General features: G+C 38.7%; 1 protein-coding gene and 1 pseudogene across 4 annotated transcripts in view; both read left to right on the top strand.

Moving 5' to 3' along the window:
- Positions 1-17,613, top strand: part of LOC150039928 (phosphatidylinositol 3,4,5-trisphosphate 3-phosphatase TPTE2-like) — a 49,036-nt gene that overhangs the window by 10,309 nt on the left and 21,114 nt on the right. For 2 of the 4 annotated variants that reach the window (XM_090327496.1, XM_090327497.1), the window contains exons 5-10: positions 1,044-1,163; positions 4,508-4,784; positions 6,055-6,119; positions 9,851-9,911; positions 11,018-11,099; positions 11,200-11,288. In XM_090327496.1, coding sequence (XP_090183622.1) covers positions 6,069-6,119; positions 9,851-9,911; positions 11,018-11,099; positions 11,200-11,288 — 283 coding nt within the window. In that variant the 5' untranslated portion in view covers positions 1,044-1,163; positions 4,508-4,784; positions 6,055-6,068. Of the gene's footprint in view, positions 1-1,043; positions 1,164-4,507; positions 4,785-6,054; positions 6,120-9,850; positions 9,912-11,017; positions 11,100-11,199; positions 11,289-17,613 lie in introns of those variants that run through there. The other 2 variants (XM_090327499.1, XM_090327500.1) reach the window with 2 other exon arrangements.
- On the top strand, positions 2,166-3,396 carry LOC150039929 (26S proteasome regulatory subunit 4 pseudogene; annotated as a pseudogene).

Genomic DNA, 17,613 nt, shown 5'->3' with positions numbered 1-17,613 from the left:
AGCTAAATAGCTCAGGGACAGTAACCAGTCCCAGAGTCCTGCCCCATGACTGTTAAAAATTAGAAGGAGAAGTATATACTTGAGGTCTATAGATCAATACTTTGATTCTGACTGGAATTTCAAGTAACGTTAGATAGTATGTGAAATACTAGATACTGCACTCTAAATAGTCCCGAGTTCATTGAAAGGAAAATTTTCAATGAAAGCATCTGCAGGTGATGTGGAGATTGCTTATCTCATTAGTGAGATGTAGCAAGAAAGAAATAGATTGCTTCCCTTTCCTTCTTGCTGGTTTTCTGAAAAGTAGGATGGGTGAGGCAAGCCTTGGGGATGGGCTGCTGGGCGAGTCAGGCACTGGGTTTCCTAGCCTTCCTTTCTCCAAGTCATTTCAGAAGGCAGTGTATGTTCTTTCCTGAGGACTTGTTCTCCTTCTTCTCTTGAGCAAAGCAGAGTTATTCACTGCCAGGTTAGTCTGATCCTGACAGACTGCCTCAGAGTGTGAAGATGCTTTTCCTGGAGGACTAGTGCTCACCTCTGCAGGAGTCAGTGGTGGAAAGGAGTCTGGTAGATGGATGTCGGTCTTTGTCCATTTAAGGACACAGCAGCCCCTTGGGATTCCATTGTGGGTGCAAGGACAGATTATGAGTTCAGAAGCGCAGTTCATACCCATCTCATATGATACTCATATATTGATCTGGGGATAGTATGATGTACTGAAATTGTTGCTCAACAGAACTGTTGCATTTGTCTTCTTCCAACTCCACTGGAGAAGGCAGTGCATACCTGTTGTCCAATGGCTGGGGTAGATGGCTTATTCATTAAGCTTTGATTGTCATCACGTATGCAAGTATGTAATAATACAAATTTACTACTTGAATACCTTCCGCCAGTATTATGTTTTCTCTTTCCCAAATCCAGTCCATCCATTTCATAGAATCTATTACAATAACAATTTTAATGAAGTTGAGTCAAGTACTTTTTGCTCTAAAGATTTTCCTCTATCCTCTTAAAGAAGATAACCATTTTTTTACTTTCTCTTACAGGAAAAAGCATTATTTTTCAGATTTCCTCAATATTACAGATGCTGCCATCACTATCATTATTTTATTTATGGACATCACATACATATTCTTTAATGCTACATTTTTTAAAGATATCCAAAGGTAGGAAGCCCATGACTTAACTGTCACACTTTTCTTTCATTTGTTCCTTAATTTGTACTTATTCTTGTCTTAAATTGTGTATATTGAACTGATTTCTGTTTAAGTTCTGAACCTGATACATTTTTTGAAAATAAAATATTAGGGAAGATGACATGGATTGAGTGGTAGAGGCCTACTTAGCAAGTGTAAGAACCTGATTTCAAGGGACTGTAACACAAAAATGGAAGAACAAATGAAGGGAAAATGATACATTTTCATACCCTTGAGATCTAAAAACAGACAGCATTTAAAGCCAGTTAAAGGTGTCTTCACTAAAGTACTTCCATTGGATATAGGAACTGGAACATCATTTTGAAATCCCCCCTTGATGATCTACTAATCTGCTTTTCCTAATATTGCAAGTGTATTGACTTGAACATGTATGAAGTTTCAGTGGCTCTAGTTATACTTCTCTAAAAAATAGCCGATGGAAACCAGGAAATCACGTATATGGCAACCCAGATAATGGATTTTTGCAATGGCAGTTTGGTAAAACGAAGAATGTTAAGGCAAAGTTAAAGCAGTAAGGGATTACTAAGTAATATGTGTATGGGTGTGGCTGTCTGTCTGTATCTGTGTCTGTGTCTGCCTCTGTCTCTATCTCCCTTTCCCTAAATGAGATAGAAAAATACCAATGTACATTGGAGGGCTAATGTTAGGAGGCTTTTAGCTATATTCATTAGAAGTCAAAGAAATAGATTCTTTCTTACCAAAATTTCTGAGAGGTCCAGTGTGATCCCCAAGTAAATATTGCTTTGGCTAGGGTTTGGATCTTGAAAATAACCTCAATCCATATGGTCCTTCAATGGGCAACCTCAACACCACTTGAGACCTTGGTAGCAAGACAACACTTGAGGTAGCAGCTACAGCAGCTGAATCAAGATGGATCGGAGTCAGAGTCGTGGTCATGGCCAGAGGTAGCAAGAAGGATCATAAGGACAAGAAAAGGAAATATGAAGCACCTGTACCAACTAGAGTGGAGAAATAGAAGAAGAAAACGAAGTGACCAGATGCTGCCAGCAAACTGCTACTGGTGACACCTTAAACTCAGTGTCGCTTGAAATAACTGAAGTTAGAGATAATTAAAGATTATCTTCTCATGGAAGAAGAATTTCTTAGAAATCAGGAACAAATGAAGCTATTAGAAGCAAAGCAAGAGGAGGAAAGATGAAAGGTGGATGACCTGGGAGGGACCCTGATGTCGGTAGGCACCTTGGAAGAGGATCACTGATGACATTTGTGCCATGGTGTCCACATCTGTGGGCTCTGAGCACTGTGTCATCATCCTTTCCATCCTGGACAAGAACCTGCTGGAACCAGGCTGCTCAGTCCTGCTCAACCACAAAGTGCATGCGGTGATAGGGATGCTAAAGGATGACACGGTCCCCCTGGTCACAGTGATGAAGGTGGAGAGGCTCCCCAGGAGACATATGCAGATATGGGTGGCTTAGACAACCAAATCCAGTATATTAAGGAATCTGAGGAATTGCCTCTCACTCATCCTGAATATTATGAAGAGATTGGTATAAAACACCCATTATTCTCTATAGGCCACCTGGCACAGGTAAAACTGTTGGCTAAAGCAGTAGGAAATGAAACATTGGCCACTTTCTTGAGAGAGGTGGGCTCACAACTTATTCAAAAGCACCTAGGCAACGGGCCCCTATTTGTATGGGAATTGTTTTGAGTTGCAGAAGAACACGGACCATCCATTGTGTTTATTGATTAAATTGATGTAATTGGCACCAGAATGTAAGATTTGGACTCTGGAGGTGAGAGAGAAGTTCAGAGAACCATGTTGGTGCTGTTAAGCCACTTGAATCGTTTTGATTCAAGGGGGGATGTGAAAGTGATCATGGCCCCAAACCAGATAGAAACTTTGGATCCAGCACTGATCAGACCAGGCTTCATTGACAGACAGATTGAGTTCCCCCTGCCAGATGAGAAAAAAAAATAAGCTCACCTTCCACATTCATAAAAGCATGACTGTCCTGGCAGACAACGTGACTCTAGATGACTTGATCAGGGCAAAGATGATCTCTCTGGGGCCAACAATAAGGCAATCTGTACGGAAGCTGGGCTGATGGCCTTGAGGGAACGCAGAATGGAAGTAACAAATGTAGACTTCAAAAAATGTAAAGAAAACCTTGTTTATTAAAAACAAGAAGGCACACCTGAGGGGCTCTATCTCTAGGAACCACAACTGCCTCAGGAAAGTGATGGGAGTTTTCCTAGCTCTCCACTGGGAAGCCATTAGTGCCTGCCCAGTGGAAACCATGGGTCAGATGATTTTACTAAAAATTCCCCTTTGTCTTAGGAAATGTGGCTTTTAGGTCTCACATCTGGTAATCTGTGTTGTCTATGCTGTGCAGCACTCTGCTTCCCAATAAAGTGCGTTTTTCAGAAAGAAAGATAGAAAGGAAGAAATGAGGAAGGAAGGAAGGAAGGAAGGAAGGAAGGAAGGAAGGAAGGAAGGAAGGACAGAAAGGAAGGAAGGAAGAAAAGAAGAAAGAACGAAAGAAAGGAAGAAAGAAAGAAAGAAAGAAAGAGAAAGAAAGAGAGAGAGAGAGAGAAAGAAAGAAAGAAAGAAAGAAAGAAAGAAAGAAAGAAAGAAAGAAAGAAAGAAAGAACACATCAGCCTCCACCCTGGACCACTGAATTGGAAACTCTGGGATCTGTGAACCATGGTTGAAGCAGTTCTGCCAAATGAATCTTGTTGGACATGTCCACACCTTTGTGTTTCTGAATGGAGGAGAAACACCAGCCAGTATGGTTGGGAAGTATTGCAACCTGTTCCCTGCCTGATATGCATGTACTAGCTGTAGGGAGCCTCTGTTACTAAAAGGAATAACACCAATGTACAAACAATCAAAGTTCATTTGGGGGGAAGATGAAAACTAAAATAGTCTATAAATCTGAATGAACTCATTACTGTTTGTCCAGACAGTAATTTCTCAATCTTAGCATTACTGATATTTTGAGAAGATAGTTATTACTTGGGTAGGGAAGAGAGGACAAAAACATCCTATCATTCTTCCTAGATTCATATTTATTGTAGGGTGTTTAGCAGCAGTCCTAGATGTGATTAGCACCTGCATCCATTTGGTTGTGACCACCAAGTATGTCCATATGTTACCCAGTGTCCTCTGGGATGAGGGGTATAGCTGACTGTTAGAGCACTAGAGCAGAACGTGGAGGCCATGGGGGTGGTGCAGAGCAATGTAACATATGTACACAGATTTAAACGTATGTATTGATGAACTCTTCTCTTTCTGAACTAAAAGTATGTATCTATAAATTTTTAGAATGATTGTATTCTTTCGGCTTCTGAGGCTGATAACACTTATGAGGATCTTTCACCTTGCAACTCAGAAAAGACATCTAGAAAAATTAATCAGAAGACTGGTAAGTGGGCAGGACATGTTTGCTTCCCATCCTGGTAAAAGTTTTAGGTAGCAATATCAAATTCTTTGTGGTTGACTTCTGTTTTACAGCTTCATCATTTTTGTTCCTCCCAGGTGTCTGGCAATAAGAGACGATATGCCAAGGATGGATTTGACCTAGATTTAACTTACATCACTGGTTTGTGAAACTTAACTGTTGATTGACTTCTCTTAATTATATCACTGTTTTTTGAAACTTGTCATGTGATTGACTTATGTTTAATCCACATTTTCCTTTGAAGTAAGAATATTCCCTTTGATTTTCCCAAAGTACAATGTTTTTTATCTAAGGCACATTGGTTTATGCTTTTTGTTTTTGATTTGTTACTACGTTGGCTTCTTTGGTGGTTCTGGGAAAAGAACTCAGTCTCTTGCTTGCTTGGGAGGCTCTCCTACTTCTGCCACACCACTAGCACTTTTTATGTAATTGTTATTTTCAAGGTAGGCTCTTGCTTTCTGTCCCAGCTTTTCTGAGCTACAGTTCTTCTACTTGTATACCATTGTACCAAGCCATTTATTGAGATGAAGTCTTTCCATGTTCCTCAGATCTTTGCCTCCTGAATAGCTGATTTCCAAGATTGAGCCAAAAATGCCTAGCTTTTTTGCTTTCTCTCTCTTCTTTTTTGTTTCTCTTCTTTCTTCCTTTCTCCGTCTTGCTTACCTTCTCTTCTTTCTTCTTTCCTTCCTTCCTTTCCATACTCTCAAAGTATTTTTCTCAATGATTTCATAGGCTACTGTGTTATGGTAATATATTGGTAGATTACATCTGGGCACAGGTAATCTCATTCATTTCAAACCAAGACTCCCTGGTGGTTAGACAGTAAATACGATGCAATTTCAAGTGGCTCCATTAAAATTTCACTTATTATTTATTCAGTTTTGTTAGCTATCTAAGCATCCAAGAGAAAGAGACCTTAATCTTCTAAAATCCCAGAGAACAAGTTCATTATCCATGAGGTCAGGTTTGCTAAGGGAAGACGGCTTCAAACACTAAGTTCCTGTTGAGCCTAAGGATATTATGATATTGCATAACTTATTTATTTACTTTTGTATTGTATTGTCAGTCCTGGGGCTTGAACTCAGAACTTGATAACTGTCCTTGAGCTTCTTTTGCTCAAGGCTAGCACTTTACCAGTAGAGCCACACTGCCACTTCTGGTGTTTTCTCTTTATGTTGTCCTGAGGAATCCAACTCAGTGTTTTTGCATGCAAGTCAAACGCTCTGCCACAAAATCACCTCCCTAGACTTCTATTGCTTCATCTTAATGCATCATCTTGGTTATGTCACTATCATATCAACTCTTCTTTTACTCTGAGAAAAGAACCTGGATAGATGTACAAATAATTTTTGTTATTATTGTTGTTCCCATCTGTACTGACTTTCCTAATAGGGATTCTTTTGCTTTCCAGACCGTCTTGTCGCCATGTCATTTCCATCCTCTGGGATACATACATTCTATAGGAATCCAATGCAGGTAAGCATATTTGTGCAGCACAGAGTGAACTCTATAGACTCAAGAGCTTAGTGTTGACCCAGGCAAAGCAGTGTTCTACCATTTTATTCTTTCTGGTGAAAAATCATAAAAGCATGGTATCAACTTGCTTTTGTTTATGCGAAGCCCTGGAGGTCCTACTGATTCGTAAGAGCACCCATTTATTTATCTCAAGATAGAGTGGTTTGAACATTTGGATGGGGCTTAATGGAGTGGTTCCAATGATTAGGTACAGGACTGGCTACTTCACTGGGCTGATCTGGGCATCTCTGATCAGTTGCCGCTCCTCTGAGGACTGGCTAATCTGAATTGGTTTTCCTGATTGCCTCTCTGTTATTATGTCTCTTCTCCCAGGCAGCTAGATCTTGGGGACCATTGAGATGGCCTTAGGAACAGCAAGCAAATGAGTGTAATTACATTAAGACTAAGTCTTCAAGTGAGTGTGAGTGGCCTTGAATTCATTAGCTAAGACAAAAATGAATTACAAAAGCAGTCTGGATTCAAGGATCAGAAAATAGGCTCCATCACAGGATGAGAGGAATTGTGTCCCCATATGTAGTCTTTTAGGGAGAAGAAAGCCATGTCTAAAAATATATATGTTCTTTCACATAGATTCCCTGATAATTAAATAAGGGAAATCCCACTTTTGGCTCTGTAAGTGACTAACTTAATTTTAAGCCCCTTGAAGCTCCTTACTAAGAAAGCACATAAAATTTGGGGTTAGGGATATATGTACGTATGTATTCACATACAGTGAATTCCTGTAGTAATTCCTACTGTTTTTCCTTAATGAAATATAATTGGAGATCTGTGTATGGGTTCATATATAACGTATTTACATTCAGTGGTCAATGACAGGAAATGCTCTGATGGGTGATCACTCAGTGTGTGAACATCAATGAATGTACTTGAAGTAAGTTCCTGGAATTCTCAGCAGCTTCATCCCATAAGAGTACTGTTGTGTAAGCTGGGCATCAGTTATCCAAACATAGCCTCAGGACTACAGGTCTCTTTCCCCACACAAGGCAAATAATAAATGCTCCACAACTCTTATGAGACAAGCGAGCAAGTCCTAGTAGGAGAGTGCTTTCCTAGTATGCATGAAGCCCTGGGTTCCATTCCTGGGGATCACATTCACAGAAAAAGCCAGAAGTGGTGCTGTAGCACAAGTGGTAGAGCCCTAGCCTTGAGAAAATCCAAGGAGAGCACCTGGCGCTGAATTCAAGCCCCAGGATTGGTAAAAAAATAGTGTAAGAGAAAATGTAGAACCTCACTCATCATCAGAAAAATGCAGGTGGAAACCACAATGTGATAGCACTGCAACATTCCACAAGCATGACAATTATTGAATAGTTAAGAGGTAACACATGCTAGTAAACTTGTGGAGAAAGATGGCCCATGGCAAGCTATTGATGATATCAATTAGCATAGACATTCAAGAAAACAGTGTGAAGATTCTCAAACAAATCACACTTCAATGATCTTGGGATCCAATCATACCTTGACTGGGTATTGATGCGACTTAAAGAGAACATTATGTGGCAGAGACATATGTACCCCTGGTTAAAAGCTCACTGCTCAGCAGTGAATAGCCAAGGGATGAAATCCACCTCTTAAGTTTCCATTCCAAGGTGAATGTTGTGGCACCTCTACATGATAGTGTATTGTTTACTCCTGCAAACAACTGTCTTTGTCAATAACACAAAAGGAGAAGTTATATGTTAATCAAATAAGCCAAATGGCAAGTATGGAATATGTGAAATAAAAAAACATTGATCTCAATGAAGGTGAGCCTAGACTAGTGAATATCAGAAACTTGGGTGAGTCAGAAGGAGGAAGGTTTGGACAAAGGTTGATCAATGAGCAAGAGATTATAATGACATAAGAGGTAACTTTTCGCTGAGCTGTTACACAGTAGATTGATTACACACAACAGCATTGTGTTATATATTATTAAAGAAGAAAGGATTTTAAAGTTTCACTATGATGTTATCTAATGCTTGACATAATAGTTGTATTTAACCTGATTTATGTACATGTATGTATGTGTTTTTGTATGTGTATACGCATATACATGTGTGTGTCTCAAAATCTCATGTGATACTTAGTAATCTGCATGACATTTATTCTTCCGTATGTATCAATAAAGAACAATACGGTACCACATACCTAGAAAAAAGCCGGAAGTGGTGCTGAGGCTGAAGTGGTAGAGCTCTAGCCTTGAGAAAGTCCTAGGACAGTGCTTAGGTCCTGAGCTCAATCCCAGGACTGGCATAAAACAACAACAACAAAAAAACAATTGGTGTTTAACTGAAAAACCATCATTATGTAATGCATGCTTATATAAATAAACCTTTACTGATGCAGACTCCACATTGCCCTCATCTTACATTTGTCTGTTAACGCAATTATGTATGAGGGCATGCAATGAAGACCACTATCAAATTGTTGACTATGTTCTGGCATTTATAATCACTTTTTAAACACTGAAAGTGTTCTTTTGATTTTTGATTGCCATAGATCAGTTTTAATGTTTCTTGAGTTTCTCATAGAAGAATCATATGGTAGGTCTTTTGTAACTGAGTTTCTACCAGCAAAAGAAATTCTAGTTTTGTGCCCTGGTTGTTCTTTTAAAAATAGGATTAATATTTATGGATCTATGGAAAATGCACGCACAGAAAGTATAGTGTTATATACTGCTCCAAAGTGTCATGAAATGCATTATATTCTGCAAATCCATTTGGTAGAAAGGAAAACATGCAACTATGACAAAATAAAGCTGGAGGAAGAGATGTAAATTTGGCAGCTGGAAGTTTTTGAGTGGACATTTTATAGCTCATATGACTTTAAATATTTGAGTTTGAAAACAATGAGGGTAAACATTGTACTTTGTGTTGATCTGTACATCATAAACATAACACTGAACAAACTTAATTCCTGAGGAGGCTAATCAGGTCATATGTTCCTGCTTGTCCTTCAAAGGGAAGAAGGTTTCAGCATTGTATTTTGAACAACACTGAATATAGAAAGAAAAGGGTCAGAGTGCAGATGCGTGGAACACAGCCACAGTTACTGGAGAAACAAACACAGTGAGGAAGCATCAACAAGTCTGGCCACTTCTGTATGCAGTCAGACCATGTCCCTTTGCCCCTAAGTCAAGTAAAAGCTACTTTTGCTGGAAAATACAATGTGTTCTTGATCTTAGCCATGCTCTCTTGTAGTCACTTCATAGATATCTAGGGATCCAGGAAGAACAGGATTTATAAAACTGCAAAAGGCAGACTGCTTTCCAAACACAATGCCTTTTCTTGTCATCTTGAAGAGAAAAATCCAGAACTATAAACACTGGCCAGGCCTCCAGAGACAAAGGCTAAGGGCAGGTCATTCAGACTGAGACTTGGACAGATTTAACATGCCTACCTTAATGCCTCCAGCACCTTCCTGTTTAATCTGAGGGTCTATCTGGAGATAGACAAGGATTAGAAGGCATGAATGTTTGGCTGCTTTGTCCTTCAGAACAAGGGGGGAGCTAGTGTATACTCTTAGGTCAAAAGAAGCATTTCGCAGACTTGAAGAAGAAGAAAATCAGAAGATTAAAGCTGTGACAAAAGCGTTTTCCAAAGTAGAGAGCATGTTTTACTAGTATCTTTAAGTAGTTGTACAAAGGAGCCGCCTTCAACAATATAGTTTATGAATGTATTTATCTTTTTTAGGAAGTGGCTCGTTTCTTCAACACCAGACATCCTGAGCATTATTTTGTATACAACCTTTGTAGTATGTATATCACTTTAATATATTTGCTACTGTAGATATGTAAGAAAGTCACCTTGGGTATCTTTCATTTAATTGTAAATATTACGTAGTAAGAAGTCAGATCAGAAATCTCTGTATTGCCCTGGTGCTGTGTAGTAGGAAAAGTGAGCTTGGCAGCACAACATTCCCTAAGAAATAGATGGGCCAGTGAGAGCGAAGAGGCAGACTTACAGAGGAAGTGCTCAGGAAAGATCTGCTCTTATGCTCAATCAACTCTTCCTGCCTTTAATGCCAGATTGTATCACAGACAATTCAGCAAGTATGTTCTATGATCCACCAGAAAGAGTTGGTGATGAGAACAAGGCGCGATGAGAAACGACAAAAGAAAACAGAAGAAAGAGAAGAATGTGCCCCCAGTTTCTCTGCTGTGTCTGTCTTCAGTTTTTCTCCTGTCTAGACATTAACACCTGTCTAGATTTTTTTATGGTGGTGTGGGTTTTTTTTGTACTTTATTTAGGGTTAATGTATAGAAGGGTTACAGTTAGATTTTTTTAGGTAATGGTTACATTACTTCTCAAACCGTGATACCCCTTCTCATGTTTTTGTCTCCCTTTCACTGTCCCCTGATTTCCCAATCATGATTTTTATGTACATTTTTATTGCATTTTATTGTCAGAATAAACATTTAATGATATTTTCAGGGACTGAGCATTTAGACAGCACCATTAGCCTCTACTTAGTGGTACCTATGTAGTATGATAGAATAAGCAGTCTAGAAGATAGAATAAGCAGAATGCAGGATGATAGGATATGCAGTCTAGAAGATCGAATAATCACTCTGTTAGAAGGTTAAAGGTAAGGAATATGAAACATGAGTTGATTTTAAATTAATTGGGATGAAAAAGTCTTTAAGGACAAGAATCTGTCCCTAATGTTTTTCATGTCTCTTTGGCTTTTTTGTCCACTGGTCTGCCTGTGTTCCTCTCAGGACCTTTGTGCTGGTGATGTTAAAAATCCTTTTAGAACAATGAAAAGGAGATAAGAATTCCTAAGAGAAATTTTAAACTTCGTTCCTAACTTTCATGTCAGTAGGCATACAGCTCTGACACATATCTCATTTCTTTCAGGCGAACGGTCTTATGACCCTAAGTATTTTCATCACCGTGTGCATAGAATAATGATAGAGGATCACAATGTCCCCACTCTTGAGTAAGTCTGATGCCACACGGATGGTCAGAAAAGCACTAAATTCACTGGGCTTGAAATTTGGGAATGAATTTTAATTAACTAAAAATTTTTGTTAAACCAGAGAGATGGTTTCATTTGCTAAAGAAGTCATTGCCTGGTTATCCAAGGATCCTCACAACATCATCATAATTCACTGCAAAGGTGGAAAAGGTAATGATGCTTTCCTTTCTGTCTCCTTTGTAAAAAGATAGTTGAGAATAAATATTGACAGGCAGTAGGAAGATACCTACTGCTACTGCTCAGATAGATTCATCATTGCTAACATATTAATATTGTGTTTAAAGGATGAAAGAAGCAAAGAATACTAAAAGGAAAATAGAGAAGGGGAGGGAAGAACAAAGGAAAAACTAATGTAAAGAAGGGAGGACAATGAGCTACTTCCCTTAATTGCTGATTATATGGGTTTCTTCCATTTTGGTTTACCCATGTATACCTGCCTCCCCCAAACAGTGTTCAACTTCAGGATGGTATTGCATTTGTATCTCATTTGCAGTGATGCCTTTTTCTTCTTTAGCTGACAGTGCTGCACTTATGTATCATGTAAATGTAATACTTTCCTATTTATATACAATGTGGAATGCTGAATGAAGCTAGTTAACAAATGCATTCTCACCTTGGGCTTTTAAGATGCTCTTCCCTGTTACCTAGTGACATTGAGAATTGTTTCACAAATCTGTTGGCCACTTTAAGGTTTCGTTTTCAGAAATGTCTTTCCAAGTACTGTGTCCTACCACACTGCCTTTTGATTCTTGGGAGCGTGGGGTGATTTTGTATTGTTTCTTGCCATTAATATGGTCGGAACCCAAGGCCTCACACGTCCTGGGGCCCTTTACTACTGGAGCCACTTACATTCCTCATACCTGTTTGCTTTAGTCATTATTCACATTGGTTCTCACTTTTCATCCTGAATCCAGAAAGGCCTAGACTGTGACCCTCTTTAACTTTTTCACACACTTGGGTTCATGGATACATACTGTGATGCTCTACTTTTTACTTGAGAAGAATTCTTGTATAGATTTGGGCTTGCCTTGAATGACAAACCTCCCCATTGTCTATATCTGAATAGCTAGTAATACAGCCACTACAGCTGGCTGGCTTTGTGTTTTGTGAGCATTTTTTTGGTTTTGATTGAGTAAGGATTTCCCTATATAGTCTCAAGCTTGTTATCTTCCTGCCCTTGCCTCTGTGTGCTGAATGGCAGAAATGGCCACCATACCTCCCTCTTTGTCCTGCTTTAGGAAAGGTTAATGTATTGTCTTGCTATTTGTGTTGTTTCTTAACCCATTTTGGAGATTCTCTGGTTCCATAGCGTATACCTCTTTGCTCAGCTGATTATCTACTTTATTTTTAAAAATTTAATGTATAGAGGGGTTACAGTTATATTTGCCAGATAGAATGTGCCAAACTTCTCACACATCTATATCCCGTCTCATGTTTTTGTCCCCATTTCCCTCTGCCCAACCCCTCCCCTGATTTTTCCCCTCCTATATCAAATACACAAGTAAACATCTAGATAATATACCAGGTAACAAAGTGGGATACTGTAACAATATGAGATTAACCAAAGGGCAACACAAGAGTAGAGAGAAGAACATGATACATTACAATAACAGTCACTTATAATTAAGCTCTTGTTTCCATGTCCTGGTAGTCCATTAATTTGGCCTCATCCTATATGGCATTATGTGTGTAGGATTTGAGCTACTGTGTTCCTCAGCTAGGGGCAAACTAGATGTGTACTAATTATTACAAATGGGAATCCATTGAGCCTATGTTTCTTTCAGTACTTCACTTAATATGATTTTTTCCAAGTTTTTGCATTTCCTTACAAATCGTGTAATGTCGTTCTTTCTGATGGCGGCATAGAATTCCATTGTGTATAAATACCACATCTTGGTGTTTCAATCTCTACTGAGGAGCATATGGGTTGGTTGCATACCTTTGCTATGGTAAATATTGTGGCAATGAACATTGTTGTGCTAGTGGCTTTAGTATGTCCTTGTTTCTGGACTATTAGGTAAATGCCAAGTCGTGGAATTGCTGGGTCATGGGGTGATCTATGTTTAGCCTTTTGAGGAACTGCCACACTGCCTTCCATAGTGGTTGAACGAGTTTGCACTCCCACCAACAGTGTAGTAATGATCCCTTCTGGCCACATCCCAGCCAGCATCTGTAGTTATTACATTTCTTGATCATGGCCATTCTAACTGGAGTGTGGTGGAATCTCAAAGTTGTTTTGATTTGCATTTCTTTTATGGTTGGAGAGGTTGAGCATTTCTTCATGTGTCTATAGGCCATTCTTATTTCTTCTTCCGAGAAGACTCTAAGTCTTGGCCAATCTTTTTATAGGATGGTTATTTCTTTGGAGCTTAATTTTGGAATGATTCCTTTTTTTTAGCTACAGGTATATTTTAGATATGAGGCCTTTGTCTGTTGTATGATTAGTGAAGATCTTCTCTTACTCTGTGAGCTTTCTATTTAACCTGCTACCTATGTCCTTTGACCTACAGAAGGTCTACAATTTAATGCATTCCCCTCTGTCCTAGCTATATTTAATTTTTTGTGCTTGTTTGGTCTTTATTAAGAAAGTTTCGATCTGTGCCAGGGGGACTTAGTGTATCTCACATTCCTTCTTGTAAAGTTTTTAAGATCCATTTGGAACTAATCCTAGTGTACGGTGACATAGAAGGTACCAACTTTAATTTTCTGGAGGTGCTTAACCAGTTCTGCCAGCATCACTTGTTGAAGAGGCTGTCTTTCTTCCATTCTATTTTTTGGGCTCCCTTATCAAAGATTAAGTGGCCATAGGTTTGTGCGTTGATTTTTGGGCCTTCAATTTGATTCCATTGGTCCTCTGCCCTATTCTTGTGCCTGTATCAAGTTGTTTTGATTACTGTAACTTTGTAATAGAGTCTGAAATTTGATATGGATATTCCTTCAGAGTTGCTCTTTCTGCTATATAGGGTCTTTTATTATTCCATATGATATTGTGGATTTCTTCTTCAATTTCATTAAAGAATGACATTGGGCTATTGATGATTATTGCATTGAATTTGTACATAGCCCTTGGCAGGATTGCCATTTTCATGTTGTTAATTCTTCCAATTCAGGAGCCTGGGAAGTTTATCCATTTCTTCAGATCTGCTTAAATTTCATTTTTCAGGTTTTTAAAGTTTGCATTATAAATGTCCTTTACATTCTTAGTTAATTAATTCCTATGTATTTTATTTTCCTTGAGGCTATTGCAAATGGAGTTGCTTTCCTGATTGCTGCCCGAATCCCCTCATTGCTGGTATACAGGAAGGCTGTTAATTTTTGAGGGTTAATTTTATACCCTGCTACCTTGCCAAAGTTTCAAATCAGCTCAAGCAACTTGCAAGTAGAATCTATAGATTTCTTTAAATAAAGAATCATGTCATTTGCAAAGAGGGCAAGTTTCACTTCCTCTTTCCCTGTTTGGATCCCCTTTCTACTTGCTTCTTTTCTTATCGCTCTGGCTTGGAATTCTATACTATGTTAAAGAGAAGTGGAGAGAGTGGGCATCCTTGTCTCATTCCTGAATTTAGTGGAAATGGCTTTAGCTTTTCACCACTAAGTATAATGCTAGCTGTGGGTTTGTCATACACAGCCTTTATTATACTGAGGAATGTTCCATGGATTCCTAGTTTCTCCAGAGCTTCTACCATAAAGGGGTGTTGGATCTTGTCAAATGCCTCTTCTGCATCTGTTGAGACAATCATGGAATTCTGGCCCTTGCTCCTGTTGATGTGTTGAATTATAGGAATTTACTTGCGTCTATTGAACCAGCTTTGCACCCCTGTGCTGAATCCTGTTTGAGCATAGTGTATAATTTTTTTTCGTAGTGTATAATTTTTTGAGGAGTTGCTGAAGATGGTTGGCCAGTATTTTGTTGAGCAGTTTTGCATCAATATTCATCAAAGAGATGAGTCTTTCTTTGATGAGTCCCTATCTGGTTTTGGGATGAGGGTTAGGGGGGCTTTGTACAATGAGTTTGGTAGAAGAGTGTTCACTTTCAATTTCATTGAAGAGCTTGAGGAGTATTGGTGTGAGCTCTGTTCTGCTGGCCTCATAGAATTCAGCTGTGAATTCAACTGGCCCTGGGCTTTTCTTGGATGGGAGGTCTCTTATTGCCATTTCTATTTCGGGACTTGACATAGGTCCGTTTATTTGGACTAGGTCTTCTTGGTTCAGCTTGGGTATGCTAATATTGGCGAGAAATTCATTCATCTCTTTTAGATCCTCAAATTTGTTGGCATAAAGTTAGAGATGTATTCCATTATGATGTTCTGTACCTTGGTAATTTCTGCTGTGATATTTGCATTCTTGTCTATGATTTAGTTTAATTTTGTTTTGTATTGTTTTGTATTTTGGGGACCTCAAGTCTAAAATATATCAGCAGCTCAAAAAATTGAATGACTCCAAAACTAATCTCCAAATTAACAACCATCCCATTAAAAGATGGGCCAAAGACTTAAAGAGAGTCTTCTCTGAAGAAGAAATAACAATGGCCTATAGACACATGAAGAAATGCTCAATATCTCTGGTCATAAAAGAAATGCAAATCAAAACAATTCTAAAATTCTACCTCACTCTATTTACAATGGCCATGATCAAGAACCTAATAACAACTGATGCTGGAGGGGATGTGGCCAGGAGGGATCACTACTACACTGTTATTGGGAGTGCAAACTTGTTCAACCACTATGGAAAGCAGTTTGGCAGCTCCTCAAAAGACTAAACATAGATCACCCCATGATCCAGCAATTCCACCACTTGGCATTTACCCAATTGTCCAGAAACAAGGACATACTAAATCCACGAACCCAACAGTGTTCATCGCAGCACTATTTACCATAGCAAAGATATGGAACCAAACCAGATGTCCCTCAGTTGATGAGTGGATCAACAAGATGATGTGGTGTTTATACACAATGGAATTCTATGCTGAGGTCAGAAATAATGACACTGTCCCACTTGTAAGGTAATGGAAAGACTTAGAAAAAATCGTATTAAGTGAAGTAAGCCAGACTCAAAGGAACATATGCTCAATGGTTTCCCTCATTTGTCATAATCAGTAGAAACCTTGGGCTCTCCTAGCAGAGATTTACAATAGAACAAAATCTAGTAAGCACCTCCAGGATGTAGAAACAAAAGCCATATAATGAGTGATTGTTGTCCTTAATGTACCATGTTATGTCTCATCTCTTTTGCTGTCCCTTGGTTATCTCATATTATTACAATATTTCACCTTGTTATCTGATACATTTTATATATACTTAACTGGTCATTTGAAATTGGATAGGGAAGGGAGGAAATCAAGAGGAATGGGGGAATGGGGGAGGGAAATGGGGACCATGACATGAGAATGGTATCAAAGTTTGTGAAGTAATGCACTTTTTATCTGATAAATATAATGTAACCCTTCTATCAATTACAATAAAAGATGTATGGAAAAAAAGAATCATGTCATCTGCAAAGAGAGAAAGTTTCACTTCCTCCTTCCCTATTTCAATTTCCTTTATGTTTGGCTCTTGCCTTATTGCTCTGGCTAGGAATTCTAATACTGTATTGAACAGGAGTGGAGAAAGTGGGCATCTTTGTATCATTCCTGATTTCAGAGGAAATGGCTTTACCTTTTCTCCATTTACTTTTATGCTAGTTTGTAGGGTGGTCGTGTAAGATTATACTGAGGAATGTTCCATGATTCCTACTTTCTCCAGAACTTTTTGCATCAAGGGGTGTTGGATCTTGTTAAATGCCTTGTCTACATCTATTTAGATGATCATGTGATTGTTGTCCTTGCTACTTTTGATGTGATGAATTATATTAACCCACTAGCATGTATTGAACCAGCTTTGGATCCCGGTGATCAGTCCTGTTTGATCACAGTGTATAATTTTTTGATGAGTTGTTGAAGTTGATCGGCCAATATTTTGTTGAGCAGTTTTGCATCAATATTTATTAAAGAACTGGGTCTCTGGTTCTCTTTCTTTGATGAGTTCCTGTCTCATTTTGACATGAGGGTTAAGCTGGTTTCATAGAATGGGTTTGGTAGAGAGCCTTCACTTTTAACTTCATTGAAGATTTTGGGGAGTATTGGTGTGAGCTCTTCTTTGAAGGCCTTATAGATTTCAGCTATGAATCCTTCAGGTCCTGGGCTATTCTTGGATGAGAGGTCTCTTATTGCTTTTTTTGTTGTTGTTTTTTATTGTAATTAGTAAAAGGGTTACATGATATTTGCCAGATAGAAGGTGCATTAATTCACATACATTGATACCCTTTCACATGTCTTGGTACCCATTTCCCTCCCCCCCACACCCCCTCCCGTCTTGGTTTTCCCCCCTTCCCTATCAAATTTCAAATATCCAAATACAAATAAATTCAATATATCAGATAACAAAGAGAGATACTATACCAATATGAGATAACCAAGGGATAGCAAAGGAGATGAGAG

Source organism: Megascapheus bottae, unplaced genomic scaffold (assembly GCF_031878675.1).
Source record: "Megascapheus bottae isolate mThoBot1 unplaced genomic scaffold, mThoBot2.hap1 HAP1_SCAFFOLD_43, whole genome shotgun sequence".
NCBI classification, from domain to species: Eukaryota; Metazoa; Chordata; class Mammalia; order Rodentia; family Geomyidae; genus Megascapheus; species Megascapheus bottae.
The sequence above is the reverse complement of the archived record's forward strand: the minus strand, read 5'-3'. Positions and strand labels throughout refer to the sequence as shown.